This window comes from Haliaeetus leucocephalus, unplaced genomic scaffold (genome assembly GCF_000737465.1).
Source record: "Haliaeetus leucocephalus isolate CR32 unplaced genomic scaffold, Haliaeetus_leucocephalus-4.0 Scaffold506, whole genome shotgun sequence".
Classification (NCBI taxonomy): domain Eukaryota; kingdom Metazoa; phylum Chordata; class Aves; order Accipitriformes; family Accipitridae; genus Haliaeetus; species Haliaeetus leucocephalus.
In genome coordinates, this window is record NW_010972942.1 from 5,265,529 (window position 1) to 5,282,822 (window position 17,294).

A 17,294-nucleotide genomic window follows, 5' to 3' on the forward strand; every position below is an offset into this window, starting at 1 on the left:
AGAAATGAGAAAGCCTTGAATTTTCCGTTATCTAGATAGCTTGGAGATGACAAAACATGTTGCGTAACTGTTTATATGGAGAAAATACACTCTGAAAGCGGTGCCAATGATAGCACTTTACAGAGGTTGCATTTCCCTTGCTCCATACATTGTAAGAAACAGTTCTGGTCGTTACATAGAAGCAGCTGGTTGCAGTTACCGATTTATCCCTGTCAAAATAGGTGAGAATTACCTGAGCTACTGGTGTAACACTTTTCTAAATACTATGACTCTGTAGGCTCTAAGATACGGTTACTATAAAGTTATAAAATAGTTTATGATCTGCAAGTCACATAGTCTTGTTTTAGTTTTGTGTTCTGTCCTCTGGGATGGCTTAGAACAAGGCAAAAGCTTGCACAGATGCAACATAGAAGTGTCTTAAATTACTTGGAGGAGGAAGAGTTTACTGTTACAATCTTGGAGAATTAATTGTAAATCTGATGCTATCGGGAATACGAAATGTTCATTGATAGATGTAGAGCTCTGACTGACATCTTTGTAATATGACAAAACCCTGGATACCTCTGTGTATTTCATATCACAACAGTTCTTCACTTGGCACTGTTACAAATACAAGTGCTGTTCCATTTTACCAAAAAGTAAGTTTAAAGCCTGTGACTTTTTGCCTGTGACTTTTCAGTTTAATTTCTAGGAGTCTTCCCTCTTTCTCACCTTTCAATTTCACTTTATATTTAAATTTTCAAATAAAACTCCTTTCACCTTTACTAGTTAATGAAGTGTACTTTAGTGTGCATGTTTATTGTTGAACTTTATTTAATATTTAAAATATTCTATACAATTTCTTTATAGAAACGATTACAAAAAGAACTATTGGCATTGCAAAATGATCCACCTCCAGGAATGACTCTAAATGAAAAGAGTGTACAAAATTCAATTACGCAGTAAGTATACATTCTATTTTATTTTTGCTATCAAGCTGAAAAGCGTAAGTAATTAGAAGTTCTCTGCATGCCACTTCCACCACTTATTCCAAGTAACATTCTGCATTTTTGTTTTTAGTCTAGGGAGTGAAACGTTGTTCTACTTAATGAGCATATTGCAGTAATGTGCTGGACACTCTTAGGAACTGGATAGTGAATTCATTAAATTTTTATTAGGCATTTTACTGTCTAACAAAATGTCAATTGGTAAAACCTTCTGCATATTTTAGAATAAAATAATTTAACAATCTTTCATAGCTAGTGACCTGTGAAACCCCTGTAGATTTACTGAAATAATGGAGTAGCTGATTTAGGGTTTCTACATTATTTGTATTGAGTATATTTCGTAGCTGTTAATTTCCATTACCTTCTTTCTCTAAAGCAAGTGGAAGAAACTTCTTAAAGGGCAAATTTATCTAAGTATGTTTTTCTGCACTTTCCTTCCTGCTGTAGTTTTTTCTGTGATTAGTGAAACAGAAGGAGAAACATGGTTAAATATTGTGTCCTGTCCATTGAAATGGACAGAGATTGTTCCTGGTATTAATTTAAATTATTATTTTAATTGACTGAAAGTCAAAATATTTAGACTGTGTTGATATTTCTTTTAGATAATTTTCTTAGTTTAATTTTAGAGAAATGTTAAAAAAAATCTTAGCAGATGTAAACATTTATGAGAGTATGAATCTCAGGCTGTATATTCTGGACTGTATTATTGATTGATGGATCAATTTAAAAACGTAACATAGAGCTGTCTTCTCATGTTGCTTCACATATTGTCCTGGTTTTGGCTGGAATAAAGATAATTTTCTTAGTAGCTGCTATAGTGCTGGGTTTTGGATTTAGGATGAGAATAATGTTGATAACACACTGATGTTTTAGCTGTTGCTAAGCAGTGTTTATACTAAGTCAAGGACTTTTCAGCTTTTCACGCTTCACTGCCAGCAGAGGCTGGGAGTGCACAAGAAGCTGGGAGGGGACACAGCAAGGACAGCTGACCCGAACGAGTCAAAGGGTATTCCATATCATATTACGTCATGTCCAGTATATAAACTGGGGGGAGTTGCCTGGGGGGCACCATGGCTCAGGGGTTGGCTGGGCATCGGTCAGCAGGTGGTGAGCAATTGCATTGTGGATCACTTGTTTTGCATTATATTATTATTATTATTATCCCTTCCTTTTCTGTCCTATTAAACTGTCTTTATCTCAACCCCTGAATTTTACTTTTTTTTTTCCTCCCCAGTTCTCCCCCATCCCACTGCAGGGGGGGAATGAGCAAGCAGCTTGCATGCTGTTTAGTTGCTGCCCGGTGTTAAACCATGATACATCTGCATTTTTGGTGGTGGCACTCAGACCATGTTACGTGAGGCTTTTCTGAGCCTTGTATATACTGAGTTAAACACTGCTATTGCTTTTTAAATGATGCTGGGGTTTGTGATACTTCATGCAGATGCATATGACTGAATCAAATTGAAATAGCACCTTCCAGAGTTTGGTACAAATAGTAATAAACTGCTGTACAATTGTGAATTACAGCTTGTGTTTCTTGCTTTACTTTGGGTTTTCTTTTGGAAGCAAGATACTTACATTTTCTGAAAAAGGGACTCAGTCTAATATTGCAAGTGTTTTTCACTCATTTAAACAAAAAACAACTATGAAGTGAAAGTTTACAGCAGATGAAGAGATGTAAAAGGAAAAAAAATATCTGTTGAGTGGTTTTTTTTCTGTTTGTGGATTTCCATTTTTCTTAGAATGTCTCTGTTCCCAGAGTACTACCTTATTGTTTTTTTCTGCTATGTGCAATTTTTATACTTTTCAATACTTTGCAAGTAAAAACTTCCTGTTTGCTGTCATGCTAGATTTTGGAATTGTCACTGTTTAAGAAGCTTACTGTCATGAATAATATCGTATTTTTTATCTTTGTGGTTTTTTGGTGCCAAGTAGCATGTTCTGAGTTCATTAATCAAGTTGCCGTTTGAACTGGTGCAGTAAAGATTTGTGTAGCAATACAAGCTTGGATTTGAAAGATGTTAAATAAAATAATTGGATCCCGTGATGTAACTGGGTTGTTTGAAATGTTAAGCAATCATGTATTTTAAATACACGAAGATTAGAAATTTGAGATGGCTAAACCGTAAAGCACACAGGAAAGATGGGTTCTAGTGATTCCTTGACCATAAAAGGAGCAATGTCCAGGCAGAATTATCTTCTACTTAGTAAATGAAACTATTTTAAAAACTTGAAAGTGGAGGTTCTGGATCGCAAGGACTAATAAAACTGAAGAGTATTGGCGCACCATGTGTATAAATGTAAAATCAGGAGGCATAAGAAGAGATAAGTGGTCTGGGGTACAGATAGATTAAATCAAAAGAGTCTTCACAAAATTAAAATATGGAACACTGATACAGCCATCACCATGCTACTGTTGAAGATGCATTCCTTCTGAAGAGTGTGACAGCTAGCAGTTCAGTAGAAAAAAGAGTAATAGAGGGCAAGATAAAAACGTGCGTGGCTTAAATACAAGGGGAGAGTGTATGTGATATGAGGATGGAGAGGTTGGGAATAGGGTCATCAGGACTGCCAACTGGAGGAGATGTTGACTTTTCTGAACACGCTGCTGTTCTGAAAAATCTTGGCTGCCTCACTTGAGTCTGATATAAATCTTATCTGAGTATTTTTGTAGTCTCTTGCTGAATCTTCACCTTATTGTGTTGCTCAAATGTGTAAAACTCAACGAAGGGTGAAAGACAAAAATGCGGAATTTATGCTGCAAAGGATGGTATTAAGTGATCAACAATAGAATGCCAGAATGACAGAAGCTAGATAGCAGACTGTTGCTGTATGTGTCGAACAATATGCAAAGCATCTATTTTTGACTGGATTAAAAAAAACCCCGACAACCCAACCCAAACCCAAGAACAATAAACAACTCACACCCAGCTACCCCCTGCCAACTCCACCTGTCAGTTACTTCCGTGTTATTATGATGGAAGGAGCAGAAGCAGAGGAAAAAAAAATACTGTGATATGTTGAGGTGTTATCTTTATTACAGTTGCAAATCATCCTTTTTGTTTTGTTTTGTTTTTAATTTTCTGTGACCTTTTCCTTTTTATACTATTCACTTTTCCAGTTTTGGTTCCATTGCCTGCCAGGTTATATACCATTTAATTTCTGAGTTTTTCACAGATGTAGGTGCAAGAGGAGCATTGTCCTTCCCCTTTGGATACAGATTTTATTTTAATAAACTGTATTGATGATTTCCTTGACAGAAAAGTAAAACAACGTGAAAGAGAATGCGTAGTAGTTTATTTTGTTCCAAGCTTGTTTCTGTGTAGAAATAAACTTTGGAACAGATCTTTGTTTCAGCTTTGTTGTCCCACATTAACAGTCATTTTATTGGGAACTGATGAGTCTGTGTTGAATTCAAGTCATAATTACTTGTATAATTTGCTGCACAATATCAATGCTTGTATGTAAAATACCAAGCTTTTTTCTTTCAAATGTAGATTTGATGTGTTACTCACCTTTGTGATGGTTATGATACTAATGGAGAGTTTAGAAAAATGGGCTGTGATTGGTAACTGATTTGATTAGTCCTGTGCTCCAGGAGTAAAATTACTTGTCAGTCCACAATGCTAACAATTTTTTCCCCATTCCTTAGGTGGATTGTAGACATGGAAGGTGCTCCAGGAACACTATATGAAGGGGAGAAATTTCAACTTCTATTTAAGTTCAGTAGTCGGTATCCTTTTGATTCGCCTCAGGTAACCGCTTTCTTCCTTCTTGCTTAACGCTACCTTTAGGTTATAGCTGCATGACACATGCTGAATATTAGTATCATCCCCATATCCTAATGTGAGGTTTAGTTACTTTAATTTGTATTAAATGCATTGTGCAGATGCCTTTTCTTTTAAAAAATGACTCTGCAGTGAGGTATAGTGCTGTGACAATCTACTTGGTTTCGTAGGAGATGAAAGAGCAGTGTAAACTGGAGGCTTCTTTGAGGTTGATATTCATATCATGTGAAAGAGCAACACAGGGTAAAGTGGGAAGATCCCCTTTACTGTGGTGTAGGAGTAGAGTAAACAACAAACTGCTTCTTTGTCCCCTCTCTTTTTGCTTCCAACTTTTTTTTTTCTAGTTTGTTTTTAAGCCTCTTGCATCTTCCCTGCTGCCATTATTCATATTCATACAGCTGGAGCAATATTGTTCTTTTGGTAGGGATTCTCATAGATACATGACATCTTTGAGAGGCCTATAAATCTAGTGGTTACAGTTGAGATGTGAGATACTGTGTTGCTTTCATGGCAATGTAAAGAACTGAAGGGACAGCAATACTACTAGGCTGCAGAATGAGATCTGTACATCCATCCCTCCATTACCCGAGGGAAATGTTACAAAACACGGCTGGTAAGAGTAGTGTTCAGCTATCAGTGCCGCTTTTCTGAAAAAGGAAGAAGAAAAGCAAGAGTGCCTTATTCTTATCCTGTCTGTTTCAGCTCAAAGTTCCAAGAATGATCTCTGACACTTTTCTCATTGGTGTTGAGACTGAAGCATGGAGCTGAGAGAGACACTTAAACCATAAACATGACATGTTTTTAGGTACTGTGATTAAAACCTAGAATGCTGACTTTTCAGTCTTAGGTTTTAAGGAACAAACTGGCCACCTGTACTTCTGCACTTCATCAGGTTTGCAGTGAACTAAACATAGGTCATCCACAAGAGAGTAGCCACTTTCATTTGGTTCCAAGTATGTACTGTTTGTACTCATTATCCAACCTGTGTGTGTGGCTCTGTGCAATTTATTGTAAAACAGCAAATTAGATCTGTACATGTACACTGACTTTTAGCACAGAAGACAATTAAGAATTTAAGTACTGGATACTTGATTGTTGTAGATGGCTAGAATTTCCATTATACAAATGCTGCTGTGTGGGTGGTTCATTCTATATTACAAACCTCTGGGTCATAATTCTCTCTCCTGCAAATCTACTTATTGTGAATTGGCAGTTTACACTTCTGCTGCTTAATCATTTGGTTGTTTTCTGCCTTTAAATGTATATTGTCTATCATAGTGTGCATACTTTTACTTAGCATGCCAAGTTCTGGTTTTCCTATAAAAGGAAGATGATAGTTAGAAGTGAGATACATTACTAGATTATGAAGGTAAGCTCTTCAGTGCTTAAGAAATACCAATCTAAAGACCCATGAAAGATCATTCTGCATCCAGTTTTTGTACTGCCTTAGAAACCTATCTGCATTTGTTAAGCTCTCTAATTTTAGTTTCCTGTATGATGGTGTTGCTTCTTTCTTGTAGTCAGTGATGAGGTGGGTGTGTTGTGTACATGTATACGTATTTGCACACATACATATATCTATATAACTTAGGAAACACTTAAGAGGCTTCTGGGTATTATGGTTATGAGTGGTAGAGATTTATTGTGTCATTGCATAAAAGATTACTGACAGTGGTTATGTTGGATAAGGAGCTCAGGAGGATAATGCTGCTACAAAGGTTTCACTTTTACTCCATTTCCATTGGTCCTGAGCCAACTATGTGTTTGACAAAAACTTGATGTAAGAGCAATAGTCAAAATTGGTTTTCTAACCTTTTTTTGACTGTGATATTATCTTTTAATAGAGAGGAGTGAGGGTTCTAAATGCTATTCTTACATATTCATCCATGTCAAATAAAAATATATTCCCTTTGAAATACTGATCTAAAAATATTTCCTATATGGTAGCATACTTTGGTTGTACAAGTCCTTTATTTTATAGTTAGTAGGATTGATGCATTTTACTCTTTATGCTGGAACCTGGATGAGTTGTCCAGAACTTAATTTCTATGGTGTCCAGGTTATAGAAATACTTATTTGTGAATCTAGGTTGTGTTTCCTGGTGTATAACATTGTGGCTCATGAAATCATTAAAATCCAGTGTTTTGACTAGGCAACTGTATTCCTCAGGACGTGAGAGACTGAGGCCGCAAGATACAAAAAGTTTAGTTTGATGTCTTTACACTGTTACCTTTGTATTTTTCTATGCTGTATAAATATTCATAGAAAAAACCCTACATATAACCATTTATTTAACTTCATCTTCACTAGCTATTTAGGCTTCCATTGTTTTATTTTACATTTCAATTAATAGCTTCCAAAAATTAATGAACCTCACATGGTAAAGTGTATTATTTAATGTAAGTGAAGATGGCAGATCCACTTGTTAAATAAGATATTGTTTTCCCCAAAGCAATACAATTATTTAAAATGTGGAACATAAATTACAGTAATGTTTGTTCTTTTTTTAGGTCATGTTTACTGGAGACAATATTCCTGTTCATCCTCATGTTTATAGCAATGGTCATATCTGTTTATCCATTCTAACAGAAGACTGGTCTCCAGCTCTCTCAGTGCAATCTGTTTGTCTTAGCATTATTAGCATGCTTTCCAGCTGCAAAGAAAAGGTATGGGCTTTTTTAGCACCGTTGGAGTAGAATAAGTAAAAGTTAATAGTTTTCTACTTTGCAAAGTGAGATTTTTCATTTCTCAAATTCTAAAATAGGTAAAACTACTATATCTACATTTCTACTACTGAAAAAATACTAAGCTAGAACTGCAAAATAAACAGTGCAGTAAGTACTTTGTCACTTTTTTCATGGTAACCTACTCATATATCATTATTGGAAAAGAGGAGTGAATGGAATCCTTCTAGTTGTACTAATTGTGAAGTTCAGTCATGTTTTAGGACAATTCTGTATAAATTGATTCTGTCTCTAAAGGCAGTGCAAAATGCTTATTGAAATGTCTTTAGTGCAGATGTTTTGTTTATTTGCAGCTGTCCTATTTCAGTGATCTTTATACCTTTCATTTCAGGAAGGTAAATGGTGCTAAGCTGCTTTTTTGGTCATAGATGAGTGGTACTGATACCTCAGACCTTTTCTGTGAAGAGACTACCCTTTTACTTTTGACCATTTCTTTCGCAGTGGAATATCTGTGGAAGTTAGATGTGGTCAGAGCTTGTACATCTGTGCTATCCAAACATGCCTATTTATGTCACATCCCAATCAGTCCTAGTCATGTGTATGTGATAGAAAAACACCCCCAAAATGGCTTTGTATTGTATCCTAGGACTTTGATTTTGCATAATGATGACACTTATGAAGAAAGCTGAAGAATATGAAGTATTTATCAGATATAGATGTTTAAGTTCATTTTTTCACCCACTCCAATCTGAGACTTATGGATGGGAATTGGATCTAATATATCAGAATTAGATTCCAAACTGCAAAGGAATTTCATTTGGTTTTTTTGAACAGCTATTCCTTTCTTGTGGGTTGTTTCCTTTCTTTTTTTTTTTTCTTTTTTATTTTATTTTGTTTTTATTTATTTCTCCCCTGTCTGTCTGAACTGTTTGGTATTTTTTCATTAATTTTTTGCTTGGAGTATCTCTAGTGAGAATTCTTACCTGGATCATTAAGAGATTTTTCTTGACAAAGTTGTAGCCTTGCCTTTTACCTCATTTTCACTGCATTCACATGGTAGCCTTTCATAAGCTTATTAAATAGCTCATGTATTACAATATGAGGATTGTGTGATTATTTGTAGGTCTTTTCTTCTGTTGCAGAGGCGACCTCCAGATAACTCATTTTATGTAAGAACGTGTAACAAGAATCCAAAGAAAACAAAATGGTGGTATCATGGTAAGTATTTAACTAGGAGCAGGAATTTTGAAGTTTTTCAGGCTGAAGGCAATGAAAATGTAGGAAAGTAGGAGAAATGCATTCAAAGCCTTAAAGTCTTCTCTTAAATTTCAAGAAGTTATTAAAATCCTGTTTCTGAGATACTCTGCTGTGATTTTTTTTATATCACATTTTAATAATTCCTGATGGAAATTTAAACTGCACAGATTTATGTTCTAAATTGGAGGTTTGAATTTGAATGAAAGTTCTTATAAACTGTATTAGTACATGACAAGTCTTAAGTTTGGGATTGGGGAAGGTCTGTAATGAAACTAGGTTTAGCTCTAAACCCAGGTTTTCTTGTTGTTGGTAATGCTTTAAGACCTTTTATGACAATTAAAAAATGCCTATGTATTTGTAAACAGCTATGTGTTTTAATAGATTTCCGCTGTTAATCAGAATTTCCAGTGTGGGACAGTTGGCTGACTTAAAGGCTCTTAAGAACTAGTAGTCAATAGTATAGTAATAAGATTCTACATGTACATGGTAAAAAACCACCATACTAAAATTGCTACGTGTAGTACTACAGTGTCTGCAGTGCTAGTTGTTTTGGTTTGGTGAGGTTTTTTGTTTGTAGGTTTGTTTTTTGTTTGGTTTTTTTTTTTTCCCCCTTCTTTCCATGTGCTCTCTGTCTGGCTTCATACAGTGTGGTTTCTTTCTTCTGCCTCAATATTTGTCATCCTTTTCCCAGAGCTGGGGTTGACTGTATGTGCTTGTCTTAACCACTCCATTGGTGAGGAAAGAAAGAAGCAGGAGTAAGAGACGGGCTATGCTTTTCTTCTCTCCTCTCTTGTTGGCCAATACTTTCTTTGCTTTCCCTGGGAAAATACTATATAAGTGGTGATTATTGGAAGCCCGTGTATTTTGGGAAAGGATGTATTTAGAGCAAGTAATGCTGTGTGCTAGGGTGGTGCAGGAGCAGTTGATGCCATCACTGCCTTTCACCAAAGGCTCCATCATAAGACATCCTCTGTTTTTCACTGCCTCCCCACCCCAGGACATCTTCTGTCCCCTATGTGAAATAAGACTGGGTATTTTGAGACAGTGGGAGTTAATGACTGGAGAGGCAAATGCCAAAACCTTCACCCTTAGATTCTTAAAAGCCCATGGATGCCTTAACAAGCGAAACTTGAGAGTTTCATAAGACTTGCTGAGACCAATGGGATTTTGATGTATGCTAATGTAACAATGAAACTCTGTTTCTCATAATACTCTAATAGTATCTCTAAAATAAGGTGACTTCAATTACAGTAAGAGGAGTGCTGTATGTCATAGGATTAAGAGGTATTTAAGAAACTCAGGACTGTTTATCATGTGGTTGTACATTATGTTGTTTTTAAAATTGATTCCAAGAATAATAATCCTATTACCTGCAAGGCTGGGTTTTTAACTTCACCAGATTATTCAGTAGTCTCTTTCTCTTCTCTTTCTGTTTTCACACTCTTGTAATGTGTTTGGTGCTTCTCCATTTCTAGTTTTGCTTTATTGGCAATTTTGGGAGAATTTTTATTTATTAACTATTTTTATTTTCACTTGCTAGAGAAACAAGTAAAGTTTCATTTATTGGCTTTACCTTGTGATTAAAATATGTTTTGTCTGCTTTGAATTTGTAGTAGTCTTGATTCAGGATTGAAGTCTATCAAGGAGAACAGTCTACCAATACTACTTTGATTTCTTATTCATTAAATTCAATTTGAGTTAAACAAGCAAAACACCAAATGAGTATGAAAAGAAGTGTGGGTTATCTGACTCTGAAAGTTGCTATATAATTGTGGCTCAAAACCATCAAGCTGCTTATAGTCCACTGAACAAGTCAATTACTTTGAAGTAACTATGCAATGGCTGTTTTCTAAAAGTCAGAAAACCTTACCCCTCCCCAAATTCAGAGCAATCTAAAAACCAACCTGAGGCAAGAGAAAGCAAGTCAGTTCATTTAAATAACTCATACTGTTTTGCTTCATAGTATTTTCATTTGTTTTTTAACTTCCCTTTTAAGTACTGATTAAAAAGGAGGTCATGATTAGAAGTTCATTGGGTTTTACTCCCCCACCATTAAATTCTTACATTAAAAAATAAAATATGCACAATGTCCATTGGACAAAAATTTTCTTAAATGCTAGAGGGTTTTTCCTTCAAGTTTTGTGTGTCACTTGCTCCTTTTCTTACTTACAAGTAATTTTGTTTCTCTTCTGTGGACATAAAACAAGACTGCCAAAGCATGATCTTTAAATTTTCAATGTTTTCTTAATGGGTTTGAAGAAATGGTGGGTTATACTAAAATGGGAGGTGTAGCTTGCCTGCTGATTTTAACCACCTCTCTCTGGAAAAGAACAGTCTTCAGTGTTTTGTCATCTGAAAAGATTTACAAGCCCTTGGAAAATGTGATTCTGTCATCTTCATTTTCTGCTCCTGCTTCAACTGAAGTGTCACATATCTGATCTTGTGGTCGATCCACTTCAGGCTGGGTAAATTAGAGACAAAACCCCAATCCCAACCAAGAAAGAAAACCAGCTGTCGAAGGGTAACAACTAGGTGAAATAAATGACAGTGCTAATATAAGAACACGTGGGGGGAGATGCAGAGTGGTTCTGCCCCTTCTGTTCTCAGCTAGCCATTGGAAGTTGAATCCTTGTGTTTTGAAGAGAAAGGAGGAAGACTGTCATCACTTCTGATATATGCATTTGAAGTTTTTTGGGTTTTTTTGGTTTGGTTTTGTTTTGTTTTGTTTTTTTTCCCCAGTAAGTGCCTGGAATTTATTTAGCTGGGAGCAAGTAGTGCATGGTTGGGAGCTGATGTAAAGCAAACCAATATGAACACAGAGGGATAAAGTAGCACTTTAAGATATATTCTGACATGTAAACATGTGTCTCCATGCATTTAACTTACTACAGAGTTTTTAATCTCATTTCATCCCTGCCCCAACAAAGCAACTTATTGCATTAGCAGAGTTGTGGAGCCTTGTTTGCTACAAACTGAAGTCCTCACAAGCCCTGTTTCAAGACTTCTGATCTTTGATAACTTAAAATATTTCTAGAATGTCTGTCCTACAAATGTCTGCTTCACCCGTACACTGAATTTCATGTTGAATTTTCAACCTGAGAGTTGATCGTGTTGTGTTAAAGACAGAGGAGGATCTTCCAGATACAGTTTTCTTGGGCATCCAGGCTGAAATTGGTTTCGTAAAGCTGTTGCCTGGCTTTGGTGTTGTCAGGAGGTAGATTTTTGTGAAAAAAAGAGGGCAATGGTGTTTGTTTTCAACCAGCACCTCCTTACTGCTTTTGGCTTGTCTTTTTTTTTTTTAAGTAGGAAGTGTTTTCTGTGGTGTTTGGCCCAAACTTTTGGTACACCATTTAAATACCCCTTCTATCTCTCTTGCATCCTTGTCCAACCTTTTTTACATGTATAGTACCCACTATCAAAATGAAGAGTTTTTTTGCATGCAATAGTATTGGTGACATAATGTTTTCCAGTGAGAATGTAGAATTCTTAACTGCTACTTTATACATACTAAATCTGTAAACACTAAAAATACTGTTTACAAGGCTACATTTTCTAGGTGTGCGAGCTAACAAGTGCATTAAAAAATAACAAGACAGTAAGTTTGCTTTCTGCTAACAAACTTAATATTTACTGTTACCAGATGCAAATACTGCGGGTTCATGTGTGGAAGAGAAAGTTTAAAAGGGAGACCTTTCACAGGCAAATATTTACTTTAATATATTGAGCATAATGCAGAAAAGATTGTCATAGAATATGCTTTTTTGTAATATGTTCTGTCCAATCACAGTATCTAAAAATTAGTGAATATAAATTATTTTCAGGTTTAAGATTTTAGGATTATAGTAGTAGCCTATTATTTTTGCATAATTGTCAGCTATAGTTTGTGTTGCTTCTTGAGAAATAAATGAATATACATACATATATATATATAAATATATATATACGTACATATGTATAAAAGGTTGAGAATGCAGCAGGAGAAGCCCACTCTGCTAGCTCTTATTGCTATATATTCCTTATAAAAGGATTTCTCAATTTGGTAACTGGTGTGGACCCGCTGTACTTAAAGGGGGCAAAATGTTAAGCATATTTAGTCTTTAATTTTCCTGATGAGTGACTTTTTAAATATCAAGCGTGGAAATTACTGTCCTTTTAATGAAATATTTGCTAATACTAATATGCTTGGGGGTGTTATGTGTATTTTGGAAGTTTTGTGTTTTGATATTCTCTTCTTTTTTTCCTGAGTCGTTATGGAACAAAACTGCATAATTATTCAATTGGTGTATTTCCACTGCATGTTACTGTCTATGCTAGGAATTGTTTCTGCATACAGCACCTTGCTAATTTGGATTTAGAATGTTTATATGTTTTCCATAAATGCTCTTCTTTTATTTTAAAGATGACACATGTTGATGCCACCATTTTGTGATCCTCGTAGCAGAAGATAGTCCTACTGAGAAAATGAGCACTTTGATCATTCAGTCTTTGAACTTTAACCTTTGACTGGAAGTGACCTATAGGCAATGAAGACTACTTCCTTTGACTGCATTTTTACTAGTGTGCATTCTGGGCGCATGTTGATCGCTGGTTCAGTCCATGCAACTGACATGCTTTTATTAGTCATACAGTATTAATGCAGGTGTCCAGAAATGTCAGAATAATTCCATTATTTTTATTTTAAGCTTTTGGAAGAATTCCAGGTCTTCATATATTGTGCAATAACACTGAGCTCCTTGACGGTTTTGGTGCATCCATTGCCGGCAATGGACATTGTACCAGGGAAAGGTTTTGCTCCTGCCACAAAAAAAGATTGATGCATGACAGAGCTTATGAAAGTTTTGGATATATTTGGATTATAAGCAAGGGATCCTCCATTACCTTAAAAGCCTCCCCATTCTTTTATATTTGGATTCTATGCACTGTGGTCACAAAACTAGCAGCATGAATCAACATGCTTAGCTGAAGGACTGTAATAAGATCATAGCATATTTATTAAATTGTTTATCTGCTGTCAGATTGTTTTGACATGGAAGGTTTTTCAAGTGATGTTGGCAGAGAGGTACAATGTTATCCCTATGGTGAAATAAAACTACTTTTTGTATATAGTTATTCATATCTCTGAAGCAAAGGTATGAGTAATTTAGGGTATGAGTGATTTAATCAAGAATTTATTTTGGAGATAGAAGAGGATGGCAGTGATATAACTGAACTTGCTGCAGTCCGTAATTGGGCTTGTAATTTGTACTTTAGAGCTTTTTCCAAATAGATTGCACACTGTTATTTCCTGCTAGCCATCAGCATGAGCCCTACTGCCTACACCAATATTTCATTTATTTATGTGTTTGAAAGCAATCCATATAACATTTTTTGTTTGCATTCACTGTTTCTTTTGTTGTTGTATGTCATGTTTGAATGTTACAAAACAATATTTTGATTGAAAAGCTTTGTCAGAAGATATTTTCATGTAAATTATTTCTTTATCTTGTAAGCATCATCTTGTCTTTTAATCCTGTACTATAAAAAGAAAAAAAAAAATACATTTTTGACAGAGGCTTAATGTTTTGACAAAAAAGTGTGGACCTTCTTATTTAAGTTTAGACTAAAGTATATTTTCTTAACTTGCTTGTCCCACGCAGCCATACCAATTTTTTTCCAGGCTTTTACTTCACCAAAAAAAGGGAAAAAGCCTAAAATCAGATTGACGTTTTTCTATGGAGCAACATTTATTGAAATGATAGTCGTTCTCACCACTCTGTAATATTTTGATACTGCAATTAGGTTGTCTTTTTAGGAAGCACTTTTATAAACTTAATACCTTTACACATATGCAAAATTTCTATAACTTTTTTTACTGTTGCCTTATTGTTGCACTCAAAAAAAATAAAATTCAAGCAATTAATGCATGAATGTCTAAATCAAGTAACTGCTTGATTTAAAAACAAAGAAAAGCCAAAAAAGCCCCAAACCCAACCCAGAACTAATAACTACAATAACAAACAGAAAATTGGCTGAAAATACTGATTTTTTTTCTTACTGCTGTATAACTGACAAGTTTTATAGCCATGTATATACTTCTCTGTTACCTAATGTTTAAAACATTTTAAAGTGTAGATGCTTAACTCAGGGTGGATAGAGTTCAGATGGATTTACTTCAGAGAAGTGTTTTATACAGCAACTGAATTATGGATATTGCCAGTGAAGTGAGGCTACAATATACTTCAGGAACTGCAGTTTTTTTCTACTGTACTGAAAATATCTCTTGGCCTTTAAAACTCAATGGTAAAATCTAGCTTTGGATATAAATTTGGTGTGTGTATATGTTTTCACAATGAGCCTTTAAAACATAGAATTCAGTTTCTTTTAAGAGCCAAAAATAATCATTTTAAGCAAATGAAATAGCTCTGCTCCGAACTTTTTGTTTAGCAAAATTTTATTGTTGTGAGTTAATCAAACTGGTTATTTTTGGAAATGGTTCATATAAAAGAGCAGTAATCTAATACTTAATCTGTATATTCATATTAACTGCTCTGTATTGATTGAAATGATTGGTGCAGCTTTGAGAAATTCATGTATGAATGGTTCACGTAATGGATCCTATCAAATAGTCCACAGGAAAGAGACCTTATTGTGATACAAGGTAATGTCTCTGAAGAAATGGTTCAAGAACATCTTGTCAGATTCATGTATCTTTTCATATGGTGGCTTGCCATACTACAATACATGGTTTCAGAGAAGCTTTATGATATGCTGTATGTATTTTGTTGAAGATGGGTGTCGTAGTGCAAAGCATTATACATTTTATTGACCTATGCTATCACATGGACTACAATGAAGTTAAATAACCAAATTTATGCTGCTGTTTAATAACCCTCCCCTATAACATATTTAGGTCAAAAAAATGCAAGGTAGATTAGAAGAGAATGTACCTCAGGTCTTTTAGTTTACAGTAGAAATGCCTCCATTGGTTCTCTTGTAGATCTGTCGGTAAGTTCACCTATATACAGAGGGCCAAGACAAAGCCTATATACCACTAAAGCCCTCAAAATAATGCAACTATTCTGACAATGCTATGATGTCCTGAAATAGGGCTTGAATTAGATGAAGGTGGTGCCATCCTTTCTGTAGGGTGACTCTGTGTATGTAACTTTCTTTCACTTGGAATTTCTCACATGAAATGGTTACAGAATTGGCTTGAAACGATCTTGCTTTTATTTTGTGTCAATGTTCATGTTGTTAAACACTTTGTTTTGTGTTTAGTGTCTTTATACTATAACACAATAAATTCTTGTTTTAAAATAGATTACTACCCTTGAATGGAAATACGTGTGGACCTTTTCATGGTGGAGTGCAGAAGCACTGTTCCTTACATTCAGCTACTCTTGAGACAAAGATGTCAGTAATTCCAAAATGCTGTGATGGATATCAAGGGAGGAATTTGGATGATAGTGAGGTCTTTCCTCTTTTCTCCAGAGGGTATCTGTTGTAACAGCTGAAGGAAATAGTTTCTTAAAAAAAAAAATAAAATCACTAAGATATAGTGCTTTCATTTCCCATAGATGATCAAATAGTTCCTTATTGTGGTTCTTTGCTGTTTGACAAACTTCAAATATTGAACGGGGAGTTTCAGATGCAGGATTCTTGCTTTCTTGCAGTGGTGGTAAGAGAGTTTCTTTGTTAGCGTATGTCAGGATTGCTAAATGAAAGTTCTGCTGCCTCGTATCAATAACTGCTTTGTTCTGTACAATTTTTTATTCAAGAGATGATGGTTTCTGTTTTGGAAAAAGGCACTTTTTTCATACCTGAAAAATGTATCCTTGTGAAGAATTAAGTTTTTTAATTCATATATCTTATGAACACTGTTCTGGGTGTTTGATTTTTAGTTATTACTTTATTTGAAAGTCTGACAAAATATAATTCATATCTCAGGTTTCAAAGGTGCAATCCAAGGAGACCATAAAATTCCCATGTCAGTAATTAAATTTTAAAGAACACGTTAAACAAATGTCTGTCAGGAAAGGTTTAAATATAATTGATAATAAGACTTTCCAGTCCTGTTCTTGGTGATTTTTTTTTTGTATATGTAAATATTTATTAAAATGAATGATGTTTTCAAAACAAAGGGGAAAAAATATCACCTGTGGCACTCCTGTTTCTTAGAACATGTCCTGGTGATATTAAAAGCTTTGCGATAGTGCAGCTATGTAATTTCTAGCTTTGTTGGGGGGAAGCCAGTATAGTTTTTGCCTCCTCTGGTAAAACAATTCAACATTATGTTGTGTTTGCACACTCATAAATCCTGATCATTCTAAAAAAATAGTCTTGAATGAACTTTCTTTTAAAACCAGTTACTTTTAATCCAAATCACTCAATCCCCAGTTGCTTTTAATCCAAATCACTCAATCGAGTTTGGATTTGCTCTCGTGAACAGTGGTACCTGAACAGTTGAGTGTTGAACTGGATAAGGGGAATTAAGCTGCCTTAGTGATATTCCACCTTCAGCTGCAGCTACACAGCAGGGTGGGAACAGAGACTTGGGACTTGGTTTGTGTGCCGGGTGTTTTCAGGAGTTCTACAAACTT

At 35.1% G+C, this 17,294-nt stretch overlaps 1 protein-coding gene across 2 annotated transcripts; it reads left to right on the plus strand.

The window, feature by feature from the left end:
* Positions 1 to 660: 660 nt before the first annotated feature.
* On the plus strand, positions 661 to 14,730 carry UBE2W (ubiquitin-conjugating enzyme E2W (putative)). Of its 2 annotated transcripts, none has more exons than XM_010575879.1 (5): positions 661 to 941; positions 4,639 to 4,741; positions 7,285 to 7,440; positions 8,601 to 8,676; positions 13,115 to 14,730. In XM_010575879.1, the coding sequence occupies exons 1-5, from the start codon at positions 901 to 903 to the stop codon at positions 13,126 to 13,128; spliced, it is 390 nt and encodes a 129-aa protein (XP_010574181.1). In that variant the 5' UTR covers positions 661 to 900; the 3' UTR covers positions 13,129 to 14,730. The 2 variants fall into 2 exon arrangements, 1 of the variants encoding a protein (XP_010574181.1); XR_774890.1 differs by having other exon boundaries at positions 847 to 941; positions 8,582 to 8,676.
* The last annotated feature ends 2,564 nt before the right edge of the window (positions 14,731 to 17,294 follow it).

Bases quoted from the DNA above. Each gene is read 5' to 3' on its own strand.
- UBE2W (XM_010575879.1), top strand. From the start codon at position 901: ATGACTCTAAATGAAAAGAGTGTACAAAATTCAATTACGCA. The intron at 942-4,638 runs GTAAGTATACAT...CCCATTCCTTAG, and splicing joins GTACAAAATTCAATTACGCA to GTGGATTGTAGACATGGAAG. The intron at 4,742-7,284 runs GTAACCGCTTTC...TTCTTTTTTTAG, and splicing joins ATCCTTTTGATTCGCCTCAG to GTCATGTTTACTGGAGACAA.